This window comes from Zonotrichia leucophrys, chromosome 1, assembly GCF_028769735.1.
Source record: "Zonotrichia leucophrys gambelii isolate GWCS_2022_RI chromosome 1, RI_Zleu_2.0, whole genome shotgun sequence".
NCBI lineage: Eukaryota > Metazoa > Chordata > Aves > Passeriformes > Passerellidae > Zonotrichia > Zonotrichia leucophrys.
Genome location: NC_088169.1, coordinates 64,639,701 through 64,667,139, shown reverse-complemented (window position 1 = coordinate 64,667,139; position 27,439 = coordinate 64,639,701). Strand labels below are relative to the sequence as shown.

General features: G+C 43.1%; 1 protein-coding gene across 3 annotated transcripts; it reads right to left on the bottom strand.

The window, feature by feature from the left end:
* Positions 1-1,015: 1,015 nt before the first annotated feature.
* LOC135449016 (phosphatidylinositol 3,4,5-trisphosphate 3-phosphatase TPTE2-like) lies at positions 1,016-20,853 on the bottom strand. 3 transcript variants are annotated; one of them, XM_064715451.1, is made up of 19 exons: positions 20,704-20,853; positions 20,035-20,114; positions 17,928-18,005; positions 15,819-15,866; positions 14,970-15,128; positions 14,440-14,559; positions 11,593-11,692; positions 10,727-10,790; positions 10,138-10,202; positions 9,516-9,576; positions 9,186-9,267; positions 9,016-9,104; positions 6,400-6,461; positions 5,378-5,458; positions 4,282-4,387; positions 3,569-3,666; positions 3,091-3,186; positions 2,555-2,625; positions 1,016-1,286 (listed from the first exon to the last, which is right to left on the bottom strand). In XM_064715451.1, the coding sequence occupies exons 1-19, from the start codon at positions 20,836-20,838 to the stop codon at positions 1,184-1,186; spliced, it is 1,698 nt and encodes a 565-aa protein (XP_064571521.1). In that variant the 5' UTR covers positions 20,839-20,853; the 3' UTR covers positions 1,016-1,183. The 3 variants fall into 3 exon arrangements, with proteins under 3 accessions (XP_064571521.1, XP_064571533.1, XP_064571528.1); XM_064715463.1 differs by lacking the exon at positions 20,704-20,853 and adding an exon at positions 20,564-20,682; XM_064715458.1 differs by lacking the exon at positions 20,704-20,853 and adding an exon at positions 20,352-20,652.
* Between the last annotated feature and the right edge of the window lie 6,586 nt (positions 20,854-27,439).

Genomic DNA, 27,439 nt, shown 5'->3' with positions numbered 1-27,439 from the left:
TCAGACAGTGGACAGATATCCAATTGCCTGAGCTAAGCCAAAATGAACTTGGCTTGGAGCTGCATTGAAGTGCATCCTTTTTTAGCCCCTAGGCACATTCATGTGGACACTGAGGTAATACATAGCAATAGCAGAAGTTGAGCCCACACATGATATCCTTCATAGTACATAACTACTGTCAAGTGAGCACAGGGAGGTATGTGATCTCTGCTCATTTCATTAACTGGAAAGCTAGGTCATTTCCCTTCCACTTTTTGGTTCCCAGGAACAAAAAGAATAATGAAGCAGCAGAATCAAGAAGCTAACACCTCAACACATTTCACACAAATGAAGATACAGTCTCCACAGAAGAGCTGCACTGCTGAAAATAGTTGGAAGTAGAATAAGCATCCTGGAAGTTTGTGCACTACAGGTCTTAGTACAACTCAAGAGGAGCCAGTGAGCATTTGCACTATTTGCTCAAATGAGCAAGTGCACAGATCAAACCCTTCATATGCAGGCATTAAGGCAACCACACTAACTGATCCCAGGCAGCTGGAATGCTCAGGAGCTGATGAGAGCCAGTCCTAAGCCTTAGGGCAAGTGGCCATTGCAGCCCTTTGTGGAGAGGTACAGTAGAAAAGCAGCTGTGCATTCTCCAACCTTCACAGGCAGCTCCCAGGCCAGGTGTTGCTCAAAGCACTACATCACTGATTACTGATGAAGAGCAGTTCAATACCAAGGCTTCTGCTCAAGATGCAACAATCCAACAGAGGGAGATTAATATTTCTCCTTCAAAAATCCCATATTCTACTGATTTGTGGAAAACCCCAATGCTGAGGGAATCATGTCAGGTTTCTCCAGTCTCATGCAAACTGCTGGTCTTCAACCATCATGGTAATGCTTATGCTTAAAGACAAGTAATTGTTTTTGATTACTCTAACAAGAATTAGCTGTATGCAGAGATATCTAAGCTCCAGGAATCCAACAGCCCATGATGTGACAGTCAACTGACATTAAGTAACTCTTCAGAGTGTTTTGGCCCCGTGCAACAGAACTTCATGTAGCTTTATTTGAGAAGTTGTACTTAGTGTGTTTCTGTGTAGATACATCCAAGTGACACTGCTTCACTTTATACTGAAACAGCAAGACATTCTCCAGGAAAGAGATGAATTTTACATGTTTTCCTTCTTTCAGATTTCCCTTATGCATCAATAAAGTTCACCTCCACAGCAAATGTCTCACTATAGATTTTCCATGTTTTAGACTTGTGAGGGTTATCCAGCTCATTCCTGGAAAGGTAGAGTCTGAAAGACAAAATTCAGTAGCATATCTTACAGCCTAAGACATGCTTTTCCTTTCACCCAGCTGAAAAATCTTTAGTCAGCCCTAGACTATTAAATCTAGCCCCAGACCTTGAATTTAAACAGAAATCAGCCATGCCTGCACAGTGTTTTGCATCTTAAGTCATCTAGGAAACAAAGGCAACCTGATGGGTTTGTGGATTGGCTCCCCACCACCCTCCCAGAGCCCCACAGTGCAAGACAGAGAGAAATTATTACTGCATTCAGCTCAAGGCCTCCTGATATGATGCAAGTGCCAGGAATTTAATAACCAACCTTCCTAAAGGCAAGGATTTGATTCAGCACTCAACAGGTAGCCTAGTGGGGCATCCTCCATAGTTCTGGAGGAAACAAAGCTCTTCAGCAAAACCCTCAAGATGGCAACGTTGCAGGGCCATTAGACAGCTGGCACACATTTTTCCTGGCACTGGTTTGGTTTAATTGGTCTGCATTGAGACTGCAAGGTGCATTGCTGGCTGAGTGTATTAAGTTAACTGTTACAAAGAGACTCATGGCTACCTCTCCTCAGGCTCTAACAGGATCAGTTAAGTAAAAACTGTCTTCTTTCTATTCCACTCATGGAGAACACAGTAATTATATCTCCCATGCCAAGTTCACTGTTCCTCTACCTAAATTTGTCAAGCAAGGCAGACCAAAGATAAGGCTCTCTTGTTTTTGCATTTCTACATCACTCCCAAAGCAAGGCAGAGAAGCCCCAACTTTCACCAGCTGGAGCTTCTCCAGGAGTTCCAGTCTCTGCAAGCAAAATCACAGTAATTTCTAACTTTATCAAGAGCATGAGAAGCCATAAGAAGGCCTTTCTTTGTGATCCCAAGCATCAGTATCTCTAACTGTGGTCTTAATATCTCCCTGCTAAGCTACTGAGATCCTGCTTCTCAGGCAACCATACTTCTCTATAGAGGATGGCAGATTTGAATAGTTAGCATTACATTTTTTAATTCAAATTCATTAACAATGGTTAGAAAGCACCAAGGAAACAATCCAGTGGTTTAAGTTAAGATAAAAAGCTCCCATATGTTTAAAATAGTTGTCACAGCATGAGCAACTGCCAGCTCACAAGTTACAGCCGAGGATCAAAGACCAGTACCCACATGAAAATTAGCTGGCTGATCAGGGCTGAACTATCTCAGCTTTCAGTACTATGTTTATGATCTTTCAGCTCTATAAGACACCAGAAGTTAGGATCTGAAGGCATTCACTAATATCCTTACCTGTTATTTTCAATAAAGGAAGTGTTGAACCAGAAAAAGAATGGGCAGCCATCATAGCCTTTTGGAAGAGCCTAAACACAAACACCTTGTTTAAGAACTGTGTTACACAACAGAACTTTGGTTTGTAGAGCAAGGGTACCCACTTTTCTTCACTTATTTGGTTTAAAAAGCTACAGTGTCAGAATCAGTACACTTGAAGAGCCCCATATCATACACAGATCACTATTTTCTCTGCAATTATTTCAGTACCAAGTCGTTCAATACAATGAGGTGAGACTCACATGGTCAGGAGCAGCAGGTACCAACTAAAATGCCTTGGTTGTACTGCTGTTTGAGCAGCCAGGTGCTTCCCCTGCTTGCCTAGGCTGATATTACAGCACTTGCTGCAGCCCTCACTGCACAGTGACACAGCAGGAGTCACTGGGAAGGAACAGATTCTGCCCTGTGCTGCCCAGCCAGGCAGGACCCACTGCAGCTTGCACTGCAGCCTCTCCCCATACCCAACTGAAGGTCTTCACTCACACTGGTGTACTTACAGAATTGCATTCAAATCTGACTTTCACATCACCACTTAGAACAGGGCAGTCTTCCAAGCCAATGACTACAGTGTCACTTTCAGAATCAAAGAAAAGCTGGATAACAGAATAAAGAATTTTATGAAAGTTTCTGCAGCAAGACAAGGGACGAATTCATGACAAGACCTAACTATTCATTCATGGTACACAAATACAACAGCAGTGCTAGAATAACAGACAATAGCTCAAGCTGCTCAGGACAGAGTGAACTATTTGCATCTAAAGGACTCCCAGGGAAATCTTTCACTATCTCACCACTACATTTCCTAAGATTTGGCCAAGTTTAGCTTTTTTGTCCTCTTGGAATTTACATCATCCATTTAGTTAGACTAGGTAGAAATTTAATATTGGACAAAACTAAGACACTTGTAACCTAGAAATCAGCTTTTAGCTTCAAAAAAAGCTAGTGACTCAACTTGTGTGTCTTCATGGTACTCACCCTGCAGTTGTTTTGATTGCCACATACACATTGTAGTACAATTCTCTTCCTTGTTATTATCTGCACCTTCATATCAGTTCCATTGCCCTTCCCAACTCCTAGGAACAAAGTGTTGCATTATACCAGAGGCACAGACATTAGCTGGAAACATAAGTAGTCATGAAAACCATGTGCAATCTCATTCAAAACTGCATTCTTTCCAGAATGCCTTGCTCAAAACTCTAGAGAATTCAAAGGCTAAAGGTAAGCAAAAGGATTCAGTGGCTGAAAATTACATTTTGAAGTTCCCCCCACTAGGGGAACAGGCTAATGTAAAATCCAGTTCCATTTACTGAACAATAGCAGCAATTTGAACACCCCTGGAACAAGGAGTGATGAACTTCCAGCCTTTGATCAAGATTATCAGCACACATGCACTGTAACAGGCATGTATCTAAAGATACATTAGTGGATCCAGTTCCACACCAGGAGTTAGTCTCACTGAAAAAATTATTCCCCTTCCAAAAGAGGGCAGGTTGTATGTAAGCCATCATTTGGTCAGACATCAGAGGAACTGACTACAAAATACTCTTCTTTGTTCTTTGTCATTTAAATTCTCAAATCCCAATAAGTCTACCTTCCAATCATGGGCTTAGCAAGAGAGACAGTTATCAGCTGCCTGTAATAGGAAACCATTACCAGATAGAGCAATGCCCAAATACAAGAGTTCTTACCATGTATAGCGTGGATTTTGATGTTTTTTATTTTGAGTAGTCTCTCTGGTGGGAGTTCCAAGTTATACTTGTTTTTCAGGATCTCATAATACCCAACATACCTACTCTGTAATGCAAAAAACCCAGACACATTATGCAGTTTCTGTACCCACCATGGGTTAATTCTAGGCGGAAATAGGATTTAAATAGCTTCTTTTACACCAAGTTTTTAGCTCTTCAAAGTCCAAAGCTAAGAAGAAAGACAATTACTCTCCTTCCCTTTCCCTGCAGAAACAATCTTCTAGACAAATTCAACATCTACATTTTTAAACAGCATTTAAATTTCATGTTTTAAGAGGAATTCTGTACTTTTTAGTTCAGCAAGAAGTGAAGATATTTTATACTGTAGCCTTACGAGGCCAAATGTTTAAACATACTAGAAATTTTCATTTTATTGAAGGACAGCTATACTTCTATTTTATACCAGCAATTTTAAGTACCCATCACAAGATTCACTTCCCAACTCTGCATCATGCAGAACAGTAAATCAAGATGTGCAAAAATGTGGTCTGAGGCAAAAACTTGTGTAGTATTTCCCAGTGAATGCAGTCTGCAGAAGATGCATTTCTCCACACAAGCCAAATCAGTGCCATGGCCCCATCCCAGGCCCACCACAGGCTTCTGTGCATCCTTGTTAGCAGTCCAATTGCCTCACAGAGTCCCACTCCTGTGAGGGTGCCCAGACATGCTGTGGAATCTGCATTTGTGCCCATATTCTGGACCTGACCAGACACAACTGTCCAGGTCACCCTGCTTGAACAGCAGGGCTGGACAGAAAGCTTTCCCAATCTCAAGAATTCTGTTGTTATCCTAGATACTATACTTCAGATCCTAGATACTATACTTCAGAGAAAGGTATAAAGAGAAGGGGAAAGATGCAGGGCAACCCCGGCAGCTGTTCATATTCCAGCTCTCAAAGAAAGAGTACAGCAAGTTCAGGAGTTAAGCAGGTAATAGGAACCTACATCTCTGAAACAAGGCAGGGGAGGTAGGGCAGCAAAAGCACTCACAGGGTTAGTATTGGTTTGACTACTTCTCTGAACCTGCATGAGCTTACCTGTGAGGGTGTTTCAACTCCTTGAAACTTGGTACTTGTGCTTCTATCAGTTCTCCTCTCCCCAAAGTAGTCCAAACTTGCCTACACAGAATAATAATTTCAAGGGTTAAACTATCCATCCCACCACGATTCTCCTTCTTGAGAAGCAGATATTAAACTGGAACTACACTACCAAAGTCCAGTAAAGGAATGCAAGTGGAAATATGCAATCATTATTTTGGTACCTTCTAAAGGAGACTTTTAACTCCAAGAAGAAGGTACTAATTAGGAGGTCAGACACATAGATCTATCATTCATGAAAGAGTGAAGGAGAGCAATACAAAACTTTCAAGCAATTGCTTTAGAACCATTTATATTTCTCAAGTGGTCTGTGGCAGATCAAGCTGAACACTAGCTCATATCTTCACAAGGCAAACTCAGAGGAAAGCAAGTGATTAAATGGATATACAGTCTGCCCAGACTACCTTGAGTGTCCTGGGCCTTCTGCATCCCCAGCCTCCAGCTGATATATCAGACCTGGGATACTAAAGCAGCATCAGCACCTGTCCTGGCTGGGACTTGATCTTTCTCCCTTTTCCTAGAAGAGCTTCCTTTTGTAATGCTGGCTGTCAAAACAAGACAATTCTTGATGCCTCACACTACTTGGAGGGAGACTAGGAAAAAAATTGCTTAAAACCACTTAAAACTAGTGATACTATCTTTGGGAGAGCTTGCTCAGAAGTCACCTACCGCTTAAGTTGTTGCTCAACACCCTAGACACATTATTCCTCCAAAAAAAACCCCTTCAAGTTGGTGACCTGTTAAATGCTATTTTCTCACTCCTTTCAGATCACAAATAGTCTCCATCAGAATTTGCACTGTAGCGAGACTTTCATGAACTTTTTTAAAACCAGACTTTTCAGAGAATTCTTTTTCTAGTATAGAATTTTTGCAGAGTATTAGTGCATCTCACCAATTCAGTAAATCCTAAGAGGACATTTTGAATACTAAACATATAAAAAAAAAACCCCAGCAGTTTTTACCTTTGCGCTCTCAAACTGGTCACTGTCTATGAGCCAAGTACAGACCATTGTTCCAGTCCTGCCTGTATCAGACATACAATGCAAGTTAAATTAGAGCAGTTCAAAGGTACTTGGGATTATTTTTGTGAAGTCATCTCCTGTTATCTATTTCAAGACTTATAAGTGACAAACAAGTAGTCAAGTACTTCTGAGACGAATGAGTTAAAGACAAGATACCACAGTGTGTAGTATTGTTTATGGTATCAACTTGTTCCTTGTCCCCACATTTTCATTACTAGAGACACTTAGGCAGCTGGTCAGTATCTGTATACTCCAGCAGGAAACAGAGTCAAGCTCTACTAAATGAGGCTATAAACTAAAACTTTCAAGTGTTTATAGTTGTAAGTGTAATGCTGTAAGTGTCAAGAGTTGTTTCTCTGCCCCAACTGTTTCCCCTGCAATGCTACTGAGAAGCCATCAAGTCTGCTAGCATGAAGATGCGAATATAGTTTCAGTTCTTTATTTAAAAATCTCAGAGGTCAAGTCGCCCTCCCCACACTTGTTCTTCAAGCTGGTTTTGACCTGCAGGTAGTTTCAACATTCAGTTTTGCAAAACTTTTTAAGACAGAGCTCCACCTGGGGGCAACTATTTAATGTTAAGTAACCACCTACTTTAAGCCAAGTATTTGCTGCACTAGTAACGGCAGGTGGCTAAAGGTGTGGCAGATATTTGCAGGGAAACTTGGCTTACTTGCAGATATTTATGCATTTCAATAGCTCCCACACCACTGTTTTGGTTCAGGTAGCACCTGCAGGTTAGCTCATATGTTTGGTAGCTTTCACTATTCTTGTTTCCATAACACTTCATTGTACTCTATCACCTAATATAATGTGTATCTTGATTTAAGATCCAGCAGTACCTGTAACATTCTAGAGGGTAAAGTTATGGAGCAGACCATCTTGAGTGGTATCACACAACAAACACAGCACAACCAGGGATCAGGCCCAGCCAACATGGATTTAGGAAGGGCAGGTCCAGCTTGATCAACAAGAACTCCTTCTATGAGATTGTGACCCACTTAATGGATGAGGGAAAGGCTGTGGATGTTGTCTATTTGGGCTTCAGTAAAGCATTTGACACCATTTCTAAAGCATTTGACACCATTTCCCACAGCACTGTCCTGGAGAAACTGGCTGCTCATGGCTTGGATGGGTGCACTCTCTACTGGGTAAAAACCTGTCTGGAGGCCAGGCCCAGAGAATTGAGGTGGATGCAGGTACATCCAGGTGGCAGCTGGTCACTAGTGGTGATCCCAGGGCACAGGATGGAGGCCAGTTCTGTTTAATGTCTTTAACAACAATCTGGACAAGGGAACTGAGTGCACCCTCAGTCAGTTTGAAGAAGACACCAAGTTGAGTGGGAGTGTTGATCTGCTGGAGGGCAGGGACAGGCTGGATCAATGGACCAAGGCCAATTGTATGAGGTTCAATAAAGTGAAGGGCTGGGACCTGCACTTGGGTCACAACAACCCCACAGAGTGCTACAGGCTCAGGGAATATTGGCTGAAAAGAAGCCCACTGGAAAAAGGCTTGAGAGTGATGGTTGACAGCAGCTGAACATGAATCAAGAGTGTGGCCAGGAAGGCCAATGGCATCCTGGGCTGTATCAGCAATATTCTGGCCAGTGGGACCAAGGCAGTGATTGTCCCTCTACGCTTGTCACTGGAGAGGCTGTACCTTGAATCCTGCATTAAGTTTTGGGCCCCTCAGAGCAAGAAAGACACTGAGATGCTAGAATGTGTCCAGAGAAGGGCAACAGAGCTGGGGAAGGGTCTGGAGCACAAGACTTCAAGAAGCAGCTGAGAGAGCTGAGAGTGTTTAGCATAGAGAAAAGGAGGCTCAGAGGAAACCTTTTCACTGTAAAGGTCACAGTGAAGTGGGGTTGGTCTCTTCCATCAAGTAACAAGTAATAGGAGGAGAGGAAATGGCCTCAGGTTGTCCCAGAGAATATTTAGATTGGATATTAAGAAAAATTTCTTCTCCAACAGGGTCATCAAGCACTGGAACAGGCTGCCCTGGAAAGTGGCCAAATCACCACTTCCAGAGGTATTCCTGGAGATGTGCAGATGTGGCACTGAGAGATACAGTTTAGTGGTACATCTGGTAGTACTGGATTAATAGTTGGACTTGATCTTAAAGGCCTTTTTCCAACCTAAATAATAAATAGTTTGAGCCACGTTACAGTGCACAATATTCAGCATGGGTGACTGGCTACCAGAAGCCAAAGCAGCAGCCTAACATTTTTAATAGTAGCAATTTCTGTAGCCTCCCTATCCCCAGTCTCTTGTGGGGGACTGCTGTCCCAGCTACCAGAACACCAAAAAGTTATTGAAGAACATTTAGAACATTAGGAGACATATTAACAGCTTAGACTAAGAACCAATTTAGACTACCTAAAAATGAGGTTGTTTAATACTAAACAGAGTACTGTAGTCATGCTAATTATCACAGTGTCTGCAGTATTTGTCACATTACATCGTAAACCCATCTCATAGTATGGTTTAAGGCCAAACTTTAATCAAATAAGCTACAATAACAAAGATGCATTATTTGTAGCATACACAGATTGCATCCTACCTTTGCCCCCTTTACAGTGAATTGCTATAACATTCTTCTCATCCTGACTCATCCATTCACGGACACTGGCAGTGAATTTCAGCATGTCCCTAAATAAGAGGAAAGTTAGTGGATCAAGGCAAATGCCTACATAGAACTCTTACAAGGTATGTATTTCTTACAAGACTCACTGTAGTGCTGGGACATTGTGGTCATCAATGAAGATCCTTTCCACCCTGTAGTGAAAGTACTTGGGGTCGTAGCCTTGTTCACCTATAGGGAAAGATCTGAAGTTATGCCAGGAGGGGAGAAGGACTGTAACAAAGAAAGTAGTTTGTAACACAAAAGGACTGGTCTGAGCATGTACTAGTGTCTAAAATACAGTAGTGTTAATAGACATTAGAATGAAAAAAACCAGAGGTAACTTGGCTAAGGCCATGCATGCTTAGCTTCTGGTTTCATACTTTTCACTTATACATTAAATTTTATCTCAAATATAGTCAGCAGCTAAACATACTTACTGCAGAGATTATAGACTTTATAGTGGCCTGGATGTTTGGTGTCCAAAAATCTTGCAACTTCCTAAGCAATAATGAGTTTAGAGTAGTTAGTGCTCTACTTGTTATTTCCACTGCCACCTCAACCCTCCACCCCCCAGGGAGGATCAACAACTGCATTCATGAAAAGCACTTGGAAAGCAGGTCTTTCCAACCTGGCAGCTCATTCTCATCTGGAATAAAAGTACTACTGCAGCTATCTTCCTGGCCCTATATATGTTTCTACAATACCAGGAAGCAGAGCTCTAAAAAGGACATTATGTCTACGGACCTTTAAAGCAACTTTATTTAGATTAACAGGTCTTATCACCATTACTAGCCTGGGACAGAACTACCTTGATTCTTCAAAACATTCCCAAAGAACAGGAGCATCAAAGCACTGGTGTGTCCCCAGTGAGAGAAAACCACTAGGTTTAGCTGAGACACTACAACATAAGCAGAGCAGCACAGTGCAGATCACCAGTCATTCCAACCAGCAAAGGCAGCAAAACTAGGACTGACATAATCTAGGCCACATGTAAATTAGTGGGAACCTATAATAGAAACAGGTTTCAGAAACAGTGAATTTGGTAGGTAAGATTTTTACCTTTATGGGATTCCTGTAGAAAGACTGCTTCCCAGAAGATGGAAATGACATTGCAATAATTCGATCTGTTGAGAAGACAGCAATCACAAGTAACAGCAGGAAGCCCCCCTGCACATAAGAACTACATGACTGAGAAACATCCTTATGAAATGTCTTATTCTTCCCCTAATTATAAGAACAATTACCCATTCCTGGTAGGCTTTCCTCTACATTTAGCATAGCTAGAGCAAGACAAATAATGCTTCCCAAAGCATCAGCCACCATCAGGTGTCAGTCTCCAAAGAATCAGAAGCAAAAATACTGTAAGTAGTTTCCCAACACTGGTTCCCTAGGCCTAGGGAACTAGGATAAATTTCTATCATTACATACAGCATGTACAACTCTCCCGGAAGGATAGTTCTGGAGAATAGTGTCAGTCAGGAATCCATATTTCAAAATCCCACAGGAAAGGAGTAGGCCTGGTTTGACTTCATACTTAAATTTCATGAGTCTAAAACATTGTCTGTAATTCATGACAAGCTCTTATTAACTGTAAAACAAGCCTTTACAGGACATAACATGCTGCAAAGTGACATTTGTTTCCACAAACCAGTAATATAAGTGAGATCCAGATCAAAGCCATCTTTCATATAACGTCTTTTGTTTTCAGAGACCTGACCAAAAAAAAAAAAAAAAGAGTTAATCTTCCACAAGAATACCAACGATGATCAATTTTTTGCCTGTTACTAGGAAAATTCAACCATGTAGACTCTCCAGTTTAGCTTGAGTAGCAGAGCCTCACTTCACTACAGCACTATCCAAGAGCAAATTCCTAGTATTAACTTCTAGGTAGAAGCTCTGTATAGAATTTTTACCCTTAAATACCAAAATTTATTCTAGTAAAAAGAACACTGCAGATTCTGTGAATACTGCAGCATGAATCAATCATTGTTATTTGACTGTTTGAAAACTGAGGGAAAAAGAATAAAGTTAAGGATTGCTTCTTCCTGAACAATATGACATACCTGAAGCTTAAAGCACAACTTCAATGCCCCTGATGAAAATAAGAGGCATTGACAGTGGATAGGGCTTCAGCTAGATTGCTTTGTTTGTACGAAAAATAAAGCATCAGACACATTAAAACTCTTACCTTCCCCCATGTGAGGGAAAAGAGTCTATGTGCCACACAAGCTAGAAACTGTCAGTTTAGACACATGGGGTGTTGCAATCACTTTGACATGCCAGGTCAAGTTGCTGCTTACTTGAACAAAGCCAAGAATGACAAGGCTTTACTGAGGCTGGGGGCAAAGCTCCAGAGCCCTGTCAGGGACATGGAACAGATGTGCTGCTGGGGCAACACCAGCAATAGCAGACCAATAGGCCATGGTCAGTCTTGCTACTTACCACTGATGCTGCCTGAACAAAGAGCTGGAAACTACTATTAAGTAGCCTAGATATGTTAAGAGGCCAACTTACCATTCTCCTGGTCACCTTTTCAAGTTGCTCCTTTTGCGAAGCCAGACGAAATATTCTTATCAAGATGACAATTCTCAGGATTCGGAGGAAAATAACCATTCTAGAGGACAGATTCAGCACGGAAGAAAATGGACACAAATAAACTTACAGGCAAAGATTAAACTGTTTAAAAGCTGTTTCAGGGAAAGTTTAAAACTTTGTTTCATATGTTGAACTAGGACATCTCAGGCTGATTTTGGAACAAATACAATATAATGGGTTTATTGTTAAGGGTTTTTTGCAAGTACATGTTCTCAACAGCTAGCAGAACTAGGAAATCCCCTACTTCCACAGGCACCGCTGGCTAGAAAGCAACAAATTCCATTAACATTACCCATGTTATTATCACCAAGTTTTTGTTCCTTGAAGCTTATTCTTAACTATACATTTAAGTGTATGCAGCCCCACTAAAGCATATGTAGCCACCTGAAAAATAACTAAAAATAGGCTAGACAGGCCAAGTACATCATGACTTGATTAAGAAACCCGAGAACCAATCAGTATATATCCTGTGTTTAATCATTCAGCAAGCTGAACACTTGGTTTGGTTTGAGGAACTTTGAACTATTGTTGAACTTTGAAGCAGGAAAGAAGCTTAGGTGAGCGGTTCTGTCAAAACAACTGAACAGGAGCAGCTGCTTTCCCACACTCCTAGGGGGTTTGTCCTGGTTCAGGGCAAACTAACATTCAATTCATTCCTTAAGGAGGTAAGTAAGCACACATTTTAGGCAGCACACACACATTCTAGGTTTTGATACATTTGTGTAAAAATGCAGTGAATACCAACAGTAAGGGAGACAAAACTCCAGTTTTGCTCACAGTCTGCCCCCCACTGATATGGAGCTTAAAGTCAACAAGGTAAGGTTGTCCTGAATACCTGGAGGAAAGTTTCAGTTTTTCCCTGAGCTTCTTCCAAATTCAGTAACACCCTCCTGTTTTCAAAACAGAATTTCCTTGGAGCTAGCAGCAAATGAGATGAACCAAAACTAGGGTGAAACCTCCATAACCCCTCTCCCCACAACTCTGAGAAGCAACTCTTCAAGATAAAAGGCCCTTAAGGAAGTCAGCCTGTTAAGCATTAGCTCCCAGACTGATATCCAGCTCTCATTCCTCCAAGTCCTTTTATAGGTCAGACTTCAAGAAAACAAACTCACCCCTAGACACACCCAGCTAGACCAGATTAGAAAGAGAAACCATATTCCTCCATCAGGGCACATTTATGGTCTGTCACTGAAATTTCATTTGTCATATATAAGTTCTCATCCACAAAAAACCTGATCAAATTCTAATTATTCTGAGATATATCAGATGCTTTAAGATTACTGTTTGCTTCTTGATGAAGGACTCAGAAAAGTGATAAACCCCAGTAAGGCTGTTGAGAATTAATTGGATTTTGTCGACACTATTGCCGTGTTAGGTGGGATGAACACCATCTAAAGATTTGGGATTTGGTCAAACCTGAGATATCATCTACCGTCAGGTAGCAATATTTTGGTCAGAACACCATTTTAGAGCCTTTAACAAGGGAAGCCTCACAGAGGGCCTCAAAAATTGAATGGGTAAGATGGTATGCCCCAGCTGAGTGTCTTCTGAGAGCAGCAGTGTGAAGTCCTCTTCATGTGAGCCAAAAACCTATTCTAGATTCCTATCAACTTCAGCAAGTCAGAATACAAAGAACTTGCACACACAGATCTACAGCCAGGGTAGGATCAGGCCTACTACTAGCATAGCCTAGTAGAGATAAGAGTGCAGATAACCCTGTCACACTGCTCTTTTCCCCTCCTTTATCTGGGTGCTGCTATAAGATGAAAGCTGTTTTAGAAAAATGTGGCCATAGAAATGGAAGGTAATAATTAAAAACTCCAATCACTGTTTAAGACAACCTAAGAGGAAACTAGGTTGCAAAAGCCACTCCTTTGACAGTTTTACTTCTTGATATCCAGGTTTAGCAAGCACTTTAAGAGAAAACTATTACTTTTAGATATTTGTCCAACTCTGGATTCTTCAATAACTAAACTTTTTCTTTCCTTTTGGAATAATGTTCCAGAAGAAATGTTCCCTACTTATGCCCATTAGTCAACTGAATTTGGGGCAGGGGGTAACTTTTTTTTTAAAGAGCTCAACTTTCCTCTGGCTCATGTAAGAAAGTTTCTCTAAGTCAAACCTAGTGCAGATAAACTCATCTTAAAGTTGTAGTTCTGTCTCCATCAGGAATAGATTCATCTCACAGGTTATCATCTGATCAAGATACAGAAATCAGAAGGAAACAGGACTTGAAGCAGCTTATGCACATAAACAGCATGTCTCCTCTCCCCAGAGCACGGCTGGAAAATCCAGCATTATATTACCATGAGGCTTTTGGGAAAGCAAAGCAAAGGAAACAAGACAGTTTGGCAACTCTTTCTATTGCAAGATCCTTTAGACAGAGATACTCCCTTTGTTGTCCCTTCCATTTGCTACAATAATGCAACTCTTTCTGCCTTCTTCAGACCCTCCTCTCTATTAGGGCTACAGCACACCGTTCCCCAAAAAGTGCTTGAGTCAGAGCATTTGATGGCCCCACTTCCAGTTACCTCAACTAGTATGTTCAGATTCCCTCTGCCTTTGAGGCAGGAACAGCCTACAACACAACCACAGACTGAAGGTGCGTGTCTATCCTTCATTGGTCCGCACCATGACAAACTGTCCCATCCCACAGTCCCATCTGTGATCTCAAATGCACAAATCTGGCTTAAAGGTGCCCAAGAAAATTCGTAGAAGATTATCAAGATAAGAGCTCACACTTACCAGCTGCCATGCCACTCTTACCTTGGTATCTCCTTTACTGCATCAACATCTAAGAAGCAGTATGTCAAATTAATTAACAGGGTGCCCACCACTATACACGCATCCAAAACATTCAGTTTGGACTGGAAATAGTTCCTGAAGCTGAAACCAAGGATAGTTTTAGACAGATGCCATTACAGGTAGCAAAGACTGAAATATATCTCCAAGAAGAGAACAATCTATACAGAGCTACTGCTCGAGACAAGCTCTCCTGCAGTTTTTCTAAACACTAAGCACTGAAGTCTCACTAAGAAAGCAATCTTAGCCCTGATTTACACACAAGTTATGGCAAAGCTGTGTAGCTCCCAGGTGCTCACTTATACTGAAAATACTTAAAGGTTGTTCTATAGAAGGGTAGCCACCAACATACACAGCCAAGAAAAGACGTGGCTATTATCTATGGCCAGACAATCAGCTTACAGGACACCACGTTCATAGTTCAAGCTTGAAGTTTTGCTTCCTTCCTAGCTTGAGGATTTGCCACAGGGACTTAACTTTTGCCTATGTCTTACCCTTCAACAAACACCCTCAGGAGAACATCGATGAGAAAGAAGAGTGCTATTGCCAGGGAAACACCTTCAGGAATCTCTGTACCCTTCTTCCTCTCACTGATAGCCAGATCCAGGATCACAACTATAATGTCCACAATGATAAGTACAACTCCAAATACTCTGCAAAGAGAAAAATACAAGGAAGTTTGAGAGGTAGGAATGAACATGTATCTGAACAGCACAAACCCTGATTTCTAAGCTGTTCCAGCAAGAGTGTAATCTCTTACATAGATTGATGCCTGCTTAATTAGAAGCTGAAGGTTTCCAGCTGCATTTTTAAGTGATATGCACAGAGGCCATCATCTCTGTGGAACCATATATTTATCTCAGACACAGCTTTAGTAATTAGTTTATGATTTCACATCAACCCAGAAGCAGCACAAACCCAAATGATTTAAGGCATACAAGTATCATTTCTGCTTTCACCTTACTCAGCTTCCCTCCCTCTCATGACTTAATACAATCCCTAAAACTACCTGTCTTTAATGGCTTGCCTTGTCCCAGCACCTAGACTACACACAACTGACCAACTGTTTGTTCAAAGGCTGCCACCAAGAACAAGCCATTAAAGAGGTTTTATCCAAGACAGTGACATTTACAGTTCTGACTTTCAGCTCTTCTTGTCTGTTTAAGTCTTATGTTTCAATTCCAGAACTTTTCTCAAGTTACATTTCCTGGGGGTGACAAAGGATTCAGTACTTTCAGACAAAGCAAGCTGGAGTTGCTGATGTTTATGGGTTCTTAAGTTCTTACTCCAGAAATGAGGACTATTTTTACCTTTCCCACATCATTACAAGCTCAAGCTTTTACCTGAATCCAAATGACATCACAAACGGGGCAATTTTTCTTCTAGTTGCACTGCAAGAGAAGAGAACTGACATCAAGACAAGTGACATTTTGCTACAGACATCAGCCACAAGTGCACTGTTACATTCTTTTGTTCACATTCCTTTAGTTTTAGTATTCTGCACAGTAGTAGCTTCTCTAAAATGAGATTACTCAGTTGCATTCATGAAGTATATAGGTTAAGAGAGTACTTGAAAACAGTACTTTTATCACTTGTTAGAAAACGTATTCATCAGCTTCCAGACCCTAGAAATACAGCAGTATGTACTTATCCATAACATTATTCCATGTCACAATTCCAGTGACACTTGAACTCTGGCTTAGTAAGTTACAAGAGGTGGGTTTATATTGGTCAAAAGGAAGATTGGAAGACAAACATCTCTTAATATATTTCGTTCCATATATTATCTTATTGTATCAGACCATTTTTTTTCACAGGCCTGAAAAGAGCTGCACTTGTTAACGGCTCCCATGCCTTCGGAAAAGAGGAATAGAAATCCCACTTCTACTTTAAAAAAGAAACATCAGTTTGGCTTTCAGATTGAAAATCCAAATAATCTTTTAAGAAAAAGTGTTCTGAAGCCAAGTTATTCCATTTGTGAGAATTATCTTCAGTCCTGGCAAGGTCACAGCTCTTGTTCCCAATTACAGTAGATTTTGTTGCCTCTTTGGTATGCTTTAAGCCCTTTGGTTTAGAACAAAGCTTTTACGTAACTCTTTCTGGCTCAAAGCTTCTTTAGATTACACCAAGAACTAAGGTAGAAGTTCTTGGTGTAGAACCTGAAAAACTCAAGTGCTGAGAGTGAAAAAACAGACTGCCTGTCTGTTAAGCAATCCCAAGATAACTACTGTAAGCATCAAGTCTTTTCTTAGACACTTAGAGGAAAACACCTTTTTACAAGCATATCACTAACAGCAGGACTTCCATTAGTTCTAACTTACTGACAAAAAGTACTGATAGATTTGGTGCACTTCAATAACTCAGTTTAAGACAAGAAGGCTAGGTACCTTTGAAGTGCTGAGGCAGCATCTTGCTGAGGTTACTGAATTAACCCACATTTTTCATTATTAGGTTCTTACTCTAAACTAAGGTACAAGGTCTAACCAGCAAACATTTGCATTCTTAAGCTGGAGGTAGACACGTGGGTTATAGTACTCACTATTCCTACAGAAGTCAAGTATGTAATGACATGTCCTGAAGGCAGCTTAACATATAGAAGGGTTTTCCTGCTATTTATGAATGCCAGGAAAATGAATGAATGAATATCTAAGGAAACATTGCAATAATGACACTAATGGTTTGCTGGTCTATGTCTGTCCAGTCAAACCTACAATTGTAGTGGAGACACCACGACCTCAACTTCCACAGTCTGTGGACAAGTACCTCTAACTAGGTACACTTGAGACCAAAATATACACACACACCACTCCAATTTGGCCTGCCAACATCTTAGGTGAAGGAAACATGGCACATTTGATTACATAATTAGCTTAGAGCTTCAGTAAAATACTTTTGTAAATTCTGAAATCTAGAAAAACATGTTCTCACATAGACTAACTGAAATAACAGGCTTAGGCTTCCTGTTCCTGAGCTGCAGCGCTTGCCACTGACTCGACTAAGTTTGCTGTTAGAGTAATGGTGCGGTAAACAGTGGTCAGGCAATAACTGTTTCAAGAACAGAGGTAACTACTTGCAGGTTCAGACAACTTAGTCTTGATGTGTGCACAATGCTTATTCTTATGCTCAGGTTCTCATTCACCTCATTGTCTCACCAGCACCTGTTCTTCTGTGCTCCCACAAACTCATTCCCTTGGGAAAATTTAATCAATGTGGTGTGGACTACCCATTCTCCATAATATGATGGACTTGTGTTCTTGGGTTGGACTTTTATCTCTAGAGGGATAAAGAGGCTTCCACAATTTATTTGTCTTCACTATGTACTAGAAGAAAAGTCAATATTAAGCATTTTACTGGGCTTATCTCTACTTCAACAAGCCACCTGCCTTCTTATTTTGGTTCATCAGATTCCACTTCTGGGGGTAAGCAAAGAAATTGATCTATCATTAGCTTACTTGGAACAGCTGTCTGGTTCATTACTCTCATCACGACCGTTATCAATCTTTACTGTGGCCTCTTCCGTTGTTGCAGAGCTGGCAAAGAAATAATACAAGTCACACACTGATAGAGGTGTCAACTCTGTACATTGCTAAGATTTGTTGTTCCAAAAAAAAGAATTAACTGTCAAGTGAACAGCAGCCTGAGCCAGAGCACAGGCCCAGCACCAGGGGAAGAAAGACTTCCCCCAAGTTGACACAGCTGAACCCCTTGGTTATGCTGATCTATTTCCTATTAGCAGACCCCTTCTCAAATGTTTTCCCCTTTTCCCCCCCAAAAAGAGACAGATGAGTTCAGCAGTAGGATAAAGGGCTTTGAAGCAGGGCATCCACGAGTCTGCTAAGTACTCAACAGTTCAGGCCAGAAATATGCATATGCAAAATGACTTCAGAGAGTCCAAGTGACATTAATACTGTTACAGTGACCTTCTTGTACAGAGAATTAATGTTTTCACCAGGAATAGCCATACCATAGAGATGTTTTTGCACAGAGCAGGATACCAGACCGGAAACTGGAAGACCAGAGCAGCAGCTGAGCTAGTGCTAGAACAGCAGTTTTTTGGGGTAGTGGCTGCTTGCCATAACTTCCTTAAAAGGGTCTCTTCAGATCAAGTTTTTGCTTTTTTGAAGGCCACATGACAATTTCAGAGAAAAAGTATAGCATCAAAATCCAGGAGCCTTATTTCAGTCTTCTCCACAGAAATACTGTGATGCATAATAGCACAGCCACAGTGTTTGCTGAGGCCCTGCCTCTGGTTTCACAGCTTCATGAGCAGGAACAGCTACACATATACATTCAAAATTGATGTTTCCATTCTGTTCTGAGGCAGCCTAGCATGTTTGAAGCATTAGTGTAATAATTTTGAGGATTCAAATATCCTTCATCCTCCGCAACAGACCCATGCACCAGCACTGCTGCTGCAGTCTGGGCTAACCACCTTTTAAGCAAGAAGTTTAATGATGCTTCTCCTAGCATCATTCCTAGCTCCTAGTTTCAGGAGCCAGTACTGATGCTCCACCACTTGCACTCAGTATCAGGCTCAGAGGAGAATTATTCTGATGTAACAATTTTAGCATTCAAGCCTCATTTCCTAGCTCCAGTGTTTCCAGTGAAACCTGCCTCATTTTGTTCCTAGAGCTGAAGCAAAGCTTTAGTGATGGATAGGCATTCAGGTTTGCTTCCCAGCCATTCTTACAGAATATTCACTTGGGTGTTTACACTTACTGAACAGCAGAAATGCTTCAGTTATTAAAGCCTGCTACTGCTGCAGCAATTTTGCTGCAGGTCACTTGCTTATACTTGCAGACACATGATGTGCACCAAATGCTACCTTCTTATCCTCTACTGTGATTAAAATATGCCACAAAAAGAATGAGAAACAAAAGTGTTTTCAGTTAGGAAGACAATCCTTAACACAAAGATAAAACAGAAGCCCAAGTGAACTGTTTCCATAGTGCTCCCACACAAAAATTCAGTTCTAGATAATGCTTTCCTCAGAGGGAGTTTGTTTTGCTGATCATTCTACATCTACTTGTTGCCCAAGACAGAACAAGTGTTCAGCCATAAGCTATTACAATTAGGCTTTGACTATGGGGGTGGAAGAGAGTAAAAGGAGGACATATTAGAAGAAATTGTTTCCTTCACACACACACTCCATACAGAGCACAAGCACAAGCTCAGATTTGAGGCTTTTAAAGTAAGCACAGAAAGAGCCTTGCTCTACAAGAGACCTTGACACTCTTGTAAGTCTCTTGACAGTCTGGATGCTAAAAGAGAACACACATTAATACCATGGACTTATTATATCAGGGATGGAGACCTTGTACTCATTAATCACTTACTGACTACTTACAAGAAGTGAATCAAAACAGTGTGTTTCTCCCAAAGATACCTCTCCTCTCAGACAACAGCACTGGTGGCAGAGGGGAGATAAAAAGACTATGCTATATAACATTCAGACACCCCATCATAATTCCCTTTGTTGTATTTTAAGCACTAAGGACCTAAAGACACAGCACATATTCAATCCCAAGCCCCCTTGCTGGCACAGTTAATTTCACTCACCCAGTTGATTCTCTTGGCTGGATTCCTTGTTCAAACCTCACAGCTGTCATTTTGCTTGCTGTTGTTGTTGTTCTGCTGACCTGAAGAGAAGCACACCGAGTTGAAGTGAGACAGTACAAGAAACTGTGAATAGCAGCATCCTATAGTAGCCTCACAGTCCCAAAAGCCAGCCTACTGCTTCATTTTCCACTATTTCCCCCTATGGTTGACAAAGCTCAATCTTTCAGCTGTAAACTGGTGAGAGTCAAGGCATTCAGCCCTCCTATGAAGGGCTTTTGACTACACCAAACATACCACAGCGATAACAGCATCCGTACCTCACGGTGAGGCGTTTCGCCCCGCTTCAAGCTCTGAAGCGCAGAGGAGCCCCAGCCGGCACCTCCGGGGGAGCCGCGGGCGCGGGCTGAGCCGCAGGAGCCGCTCCGGGCGCCGCCTCCCGGCGCACCCCAGCTGCCCGCACGGGAGGCCTGCACTCGGTCCCGCTGCACCTCGCTGGCTCAGAGCCCTCCGAGCTCTCCCTCTGCCTCACCTCGACGCGGCCGCCGGGCTCCAAGCCGAGCCTGGACACCGCCCCCGGCGCCCCGCGGACTCAGCGGAAAGTTGGGTTAAACTTCCTGAGGGCTGTATCCCGGCCGGCCCTCCCTCCCGCCCGCCTCCCGTCTCACCCACCGAGCTGTAGCGCGGAGTTCGAACACGCCTCATGGCCCCCGGGGTGCGGACATGGGGCTCGGCGGCGTTGTCCAGCTGCCCCTGGGCCGGGCCGGCCCGGTCCGGGCTGGGCTCGGCGGACTCGCCCGCTGCCATGATAACGGCCCCGGCGGCCCGCGCCGCCCCGCACCGCCCGCACTGCCCGCACAGGCCGCGGGCGGGCAGCGGGGCTCCCCGTGCCCCCGGAGGGGCGTTCGTGCGCCATACCGGGCTGGGTGGGGGTGCCCGTCTGCTGCAGGGTGGGAAGGGCCTGCCGAGGCATCTGGGCAGGCTGGAGCGATGGGCTGAGACCCAACAGGGTGAGGTGCAACACGGGCAATTCCAGGTCCTGCGCTTGGGTCACAACCAGCCCAGGCAGCGCTGCAGGCCGGGGGCAGAGGGGCTGGAAAGCTGCCGGGCAGAAAAGGACCTGGGGGTGCTGGATGGTAGCGGCTGGACGTGAGCCAGAGTGTGCCCAGGTGGCCAAGACGGCCAATGCATCCCGGCCTGTAGCAGCAATAGCGTAGCCAGCAGGACCAGGGCAGTGAGTTCAGCGCTAGTGAGGCCACACCTCCTGTAATGTGTCCAATTCTGGGCCCCTAAATTCAGGGAGGACACTGAGGTGCTGGAGTGTGTCTGGAGAAGGCAGCAGAGGTGGAGATGGATCTGGAGCACGAGTCCTACAAGGTGTGCCTGGGGTTATTTAGCCTGAACAGGAGGAACTCAGGAGACATCGCTCTCAAGACTGCCTTAAAGGAGGGTGGAGCCAGGTGGGGTTCAGCGTCTTCTCCCAAGTAAATAGGGACAGGACAAGAAGATACACTCTGAAGCTGGGAGGTTTAGCTTGGACATTAGGAAGAAACTGTTCACAGAAGGAGTCATTAGACATTGGAACAGACTGCCCAGGGAGTTGGTGGATTCACCATCCCTGGAGGTGTTTAAGGAAAGACTGGACATGGCACCTTCGTGCCATTGTCTAAGTGACATGGGGGTGTTCAGACATAGGTTTGGCTCGATGATTGCTGAAGTATTTCCCAAGACTTTCCAAGTATTTTCTAATCGATTCTGTAGCTCTGTGTGGGGTCACACTGCCCCCAGCCCACCAGACCTCAGCAAGCCCCACTATCTGCTTCCGAGTCCCAGCCTCGCAGTTTCTGTAAACTTTTTTGTTGCTGTGGTTTGATGCCTCTCAGTGCCTTTCCCATGGCATGACAGCTTGGAGGGGCTGCACTCGAGGTCGGGCAGGGGCTGCAGGCCAGCCAGTCCCCACAGCCTGGGGCAGCTCTTGCCATCATCCAGGGCAGAGCATCCCAGTGAGCACTTGGATTTTCACACAGCATCGAGCATTTAGGTTTTCGCAGGATCGGAGCCTCCAGAATGCGATGTCATACCCTGTGCTCTGCAGAGGCTTCACGCCACCTCGTTACCAACCAGCAAGCGAGGAGCAGTCCCTGGGCATCCCGCGGTGCAGCAGCGCTGCTGTCGCCGCTGAGGCCAGGGCTGCTTTGCGCTGGGGAGGCTTTCTGCAGGGCGGCCGACACCAGAGGGAGCCCAAAGCGAGCTTTTAGCGCTGCTCCCTGGGCTGCCGGGGCTTGGCAGCGGAGATGCTGTAACTGATGGCGGTAGTCTGCCCCGATGCTCCCTGCCCAAGAGAAATAAAACCCTTAAGGTGAGTGCTGAGAATAGGGAACATTTCTGAGCACTAGACTGAAGAGAAAGTTTTCCCTTCAAATATGCATATGTATAAATATATAAATGTCTAGTACAGACAGTGGTAGCAAGTAACAGAAACAGAATCACAGAATATCTGGAGTTGGAAGGATCCTCAAGGATCATCAAAATCCAACTGCTGTCCCACTCCTGACACTTCAAGTATCCTGAGAGTGTTCCCCACACATTTCTTGAGTTCTGTCAGGCTTAGTGCTGTGACCACTTCCCTGGGGAGCCTGTCCAGTGCCCAATCACCCTCTGGGTCAAAAACCATTTTCCAATATCCAGCCTAGAGCTTCTCAGACACCTTCAGATCATTCCCTCAGATCTGGTCACTGGGCATCACAGAGAAGAGATCAGTGCCTGCCCCTCCCCTTCCCCTCATGAGGAACCTGTAGACAGCATTGTGGTCTCCCCTCAGTCTCCTCCAGGCTGAGCGCACCAAGTGACCTCAGCCACTCCCCATGTGGCTTCCCCTCAAGGTCCTTCACCATCCTCATTGCCTTTCTTTGGACACTCCCTAACAGCTTAATGTCTTGTTTATTTTGTGGCTCCCAGAACTACCCCCAGCACTCGAGGTGAGGCAGCCCCAGCTCAGAGCAGAGAGGGACAATTCCCTCCCTTTCCTGGCTGGCAATGCAGCCTGATGCCCCCAGAACAGGGTTGGCCCTCCTGGCTGCCAGGGCACTGCTGACTCAGATTCAGCTTGCCATTGACCAGGACCCCTCCCCTACACAGACTCTGACAACTTGTCTTTATTAAGCTTCATGAGGTTGGTGCAAAGTATGTTTGGTATACTCAGATAATTATGTATTTCTGAAGCAGCTAAACAAGGATGGAAACTAAGTTTGATGATGAGAAGAAAGATTCAATTAATTTTTTCTAAGTTATAAAAAAAATTACATGTGCAGTGTAGGGAAATAAAACAAAGGGAACTTGTAATTGAGAGAACAAAGAGCATTTAGTTAGAGAAGACTGTTCAGTCAAGGCAGGAAAGATGTAACAAAGTTTGTAAAAGTGTAACAAGTAGCAGGTGCACAGTAGTTTGTAGAAAGGACTGTTCTATAAGCATTTATCTTTGAGAGAAAAGTCTGATGTTGCTATTAGGGAATTGATCATGAATATTACTGGTTAGCAAGCTTATTAATAATTATACTTTTGGCTATCCAGGTTCATGCTATTCTAACTCAGTGGTGAAAATATTATAGAAGTTATGTGCACTTTTAATAAACATCTTTGGTTATACCACGATGGGGGACCATGTTTCTCTCATGCATTTGCAGTGCAGGTTACTTAGGACAGTCCTTACCTGTGGAGCGAGTGAGGATGCTGTGAGTTACTCTCAGCAGGAATTTACACCTGTGGAGCACCTTCACGGTGGAAGTGGTGAGGGCAGGCCCACATCAGAGAGCAGTGTAGAAATACAAAAGTCCAGTTTCCCCTCTCCTGGGCTCTGGAAGCACCAAGGTGTGAAGGCAGTTTAGGTATTGAAGTGGACTTCTCACCAGACAACCTGCAAAAAACAGTGAAAGGAAGGGCTGGAGGTGGGAGGCTTCCAGTTTGGTACCCAGGCTGAATTCCAGGGCTGGCCAGCTAAAGGTGCACTTCAAAAGGAAGAACAGCTCTTCCTAGTTTTCATCACATGGATAGATGCTGCATTGCCAGTGATACTGAGTTTCAGGAGTTTCTTGAGTTTACTGGTGGTTGGTCTATTTTCTTAAGACCCTTACTTCTGGACTCAGATGACTAAAATAAAAACACCACCTTTTTATTAATAAAATTGAATTTCTATCTCTCAGCTGGTAGAGAAAAGCATAGGAACAAGATCCAAGGTTCATAAAGACAAAATAAAAAGGAAGCATTGAAAGTGTTATGTTTTTTACATTCAAGACTTGTAAATATTTTTCATTCTATTTTGCTGGTTAAGTCATGATACTGCTATTTAATACCCCTTGAGAATCCAGTTCTGATCCTCTGACAATTTTCCATCAGTGTAAAATAGCTGAATTGTCAAAAATGAAAAAAGATTTAAATATTTAGTAAATAATCCAGTTACATACTGGCTAAAGAGCAGGATTAAGTATGCATTTCTCAGTGGGGTGATGACATACTTTGCATTCCAAAAATAACAGAGAAGGTGGTAAACAGAATCTCTTAACTTGACAGATTTTTAAATTGGTAGGTATTGCTCTTCTGTATCTGATTCTTTCAAGACAGACAAGAAAAATACCACATTTTTATTAAGTCTTGAGATAGCAAAAATATGAAGACAAGTGGGTAAAAAAATGAATTCTCTGCCAGTATTAAAAACAGGTAGACCAGATGACCTGATGGTGATAGCTTTTCATCTTGACTCTGCTCCCTGAGAAATGAGAGCAGATTAGAAAGAGTGTTTAGACTAATAAAATATTAAAGAAGCTTAATAGTAGCAAAAATAATTATATTAATAATAATTGTAAATCAACATGGTGATGAGGGAAAATACTAGTGTTCACTGTATTTCTAAAACAAGATTGCAAGTTTTACTGCTAAAATAAAAATATGTTGTTGCTTCTGTAAGCAACTGACTGGCTAGAAAATAACTTTGATTAAAAAGGTTCAATCAACACATTTCACATTGATGTAAGTGCAGAACACTAGTCTTAAAATAATTAAAATATAAGCCATACTTAAGCAATTATTTTCCTGAGAGATTCTGCAGGGATTGGGTGTTGTCTTGCACTGTTTAATGTTGTGTTGTTTTGTTTTAAACCATGGCCAGGATAAGATCCTGAGTGATGAAGTTTGCAGCTGACACAGAGGTTGTAACTGTGGTCAGATAGAATAAGAACGACTGCCTGGCACTGAGTTAAGTGTGACTTACATCCACTGTCAATCTCAGAACACAAGACCTCAGGATAATGTTTGGTACCCTTGTACCCGAAGGACAATCAACACGTGTTTAAAACATTCTAGGTGTGCTTACAGTCCCTCTAACTCCCAGAAAGGCACCTGCCACCTGCATGGCCTGTGTGTGCACATGTTGAAAAGCTGACAGGCATTTCTGGACTCAATTCTCTGGTGTTGTGAATCACAGTCATGCTGACTGCACCAGGTAACACCATGCAGGTCACACTTGGAGCATCAGCGACAGAAGAAGTCAGGTAACCCTGAAAAGTCCTGGAGCAACAGCAGGGATTAGCCAGTGACAGATAATTGTGGTATGTAGCTCTGTGACAAAAGGAATGATATCCTTGAATCCACAAACAGGAAAGATTTTGGAAATATTGTCTGAGCTCTTTGTATGGCTCTTAATGTGACTGACTTAATCACAGTCAGACAGGGCTGGATCTGGAAAAAGGACAAGGTGCCCCAGAAGGGGTGTACACAGACTCACACCATCAACATTTATGACTACAAAGGTATTTGTTCAGCAATTGCCTAACCTTTGAGGCAGTTAAATTGATGTGGCACTTCTCTGTTGTGCTGCAGAGAACCCTTCAGAACCTGCAGTTCTGCTTCTGTCCTGTCCACATATCTCTGCTGCTTAGGTGGATCAGGCTCCCAAATCTAGGCAGAGTGCTGCAGTTCCTGGAGCCCCCTCAACATGCCCAGTGAGACCACCTCCACCACACCCTGTCATACACCACCCACAGCTCTTCTCACCTCTGTCTACTTGTTCTACATTAAACTGCCCTGAATGCAATCTCTCCAGGAGCAGAACTTGTTCCTGCTTTTCCTCCCCATGCCAGCCAAGTGCCCTGTTCACAAGTGTGCTGTGGTTGTACCATGTTCCTCAGCCCTGCCTAGGAAAAGCTCCAAAGCAGCTCCTCCCTCCATGACCCTGCTGGATTTCCTGCACACACACCCTCAGCCAAAGAAGATAATGGGGGTTTGGATTCCCAGCCAGGAGCAAGCACACAGCTTCTGTGAATGGACCTAACCTTTAGGAGGGAAAAGGCTTTTGGCAGCAGAGGGCTCTTCCCCTTCTCAGAGTAAGGCTTCATGAAATTAAAAGGCTGCAGAATGAGTCTTGGAAGATTCAAACTCAGTGCAAAAAAAAAAAAAAAAAAGCACAATGCGAGTAATTAAAAAGTGAGAGAACATGCTAAGGTTTGTGGCTGGTTCTTCTGCACTAAATATTTTGCAGCCAAATCAAAGGGACCTTCCAGTTCAAATGGGAGGGAATTAGGTCAGGGAAGTTCTCTGACCTGAGGTAGGTAGAAGATCATGGAATCCACATACCCTCCCTAGTCTTGTGATTAATTCCCTTTGGTACAGCTATTCCTGACATGGGATTGCTGGGACCTGTGCTTGCCCTCAGGAACTTACAAAATAATTACATTTGTTGTGTCAACCCATTAGATACTCATAGGCTGCATGCAGACTCTGAATTATGTATTTGCTCTTTGAAGGTTATCAAAATATTCAGATCTAGCATGTTTCATGGCTTGCCACCACTGCTGCTGCTTTGTACACAGATTTCTGTGGTTACTCCTGGCTTACCAACCACAGACTTTTCATGCGCAAATGCCGGTTTCGGTTATTTCACAGGTTGAAACTATGGTGGCTGATGTCATCCTGGTCTTTTCAGCTTACTTTTGATGAAACCCTTTATTGTTAGATTAAAATACAATAAATATTTGTTTCAGATCTCATATATTAACTTTGTTTTAAAAAAGCTGGCAGCCTAGATTCCTGCAGAGATGTGCACTAGCTCAAACATCAAGGGCGTACAGGCCCCTGGTAGGTACCTCCACACCTGCAGTGCCTGCACAGGAGCCTGGTCTGCAGTCTCTCCCTGCAGTGAGCAGGGTGTTCATGGAGGGTGGCATGTGATAGGAAAGTATAAAAATAATGCAAATGCATAGTGCACCTGGATTCATTGCAAGTAATCTGTTTGTCTTTGAGCTGGATCCAGACTACCCTGTATTTTCCTAGAGCAGAGTCAGACTCTTGCTATGAAATCCTGAAGTCTCTCTACCTCCTTTGGAGCCTGGAGCAGTCTGCCTTATTTCTTGCCTTTCCC

What these genes read in the sequence shown, in the direction of transcription:
- LOC135449016 (XM_064715451.1), bottom strand. Translation starts at nt 20,838, where the DNA reads ATGGCAGCGGGCGAGTCCGCCGAGCCCAGCCCGGACCGGGCCGGCCCG. An exon ending in GCAGTAAAGGAGATACCAAG is followed by an intron (nt 11,693 to 14,439) that starts GTAAGAGTGGCA and finishes TCTGTCCTCTAG; the next exon opens with AATGGTTATTTTCCTCCGAA. An exon ending in AAAAGGTGACCAGGAGAATG is followed by an intron (nt 10,791 to 11,592) that starts GTAAGTTGGCCT and finishes TTTTTTGGTCAG; the next exon opens with GTCTCTGAAAACAAAAGACG.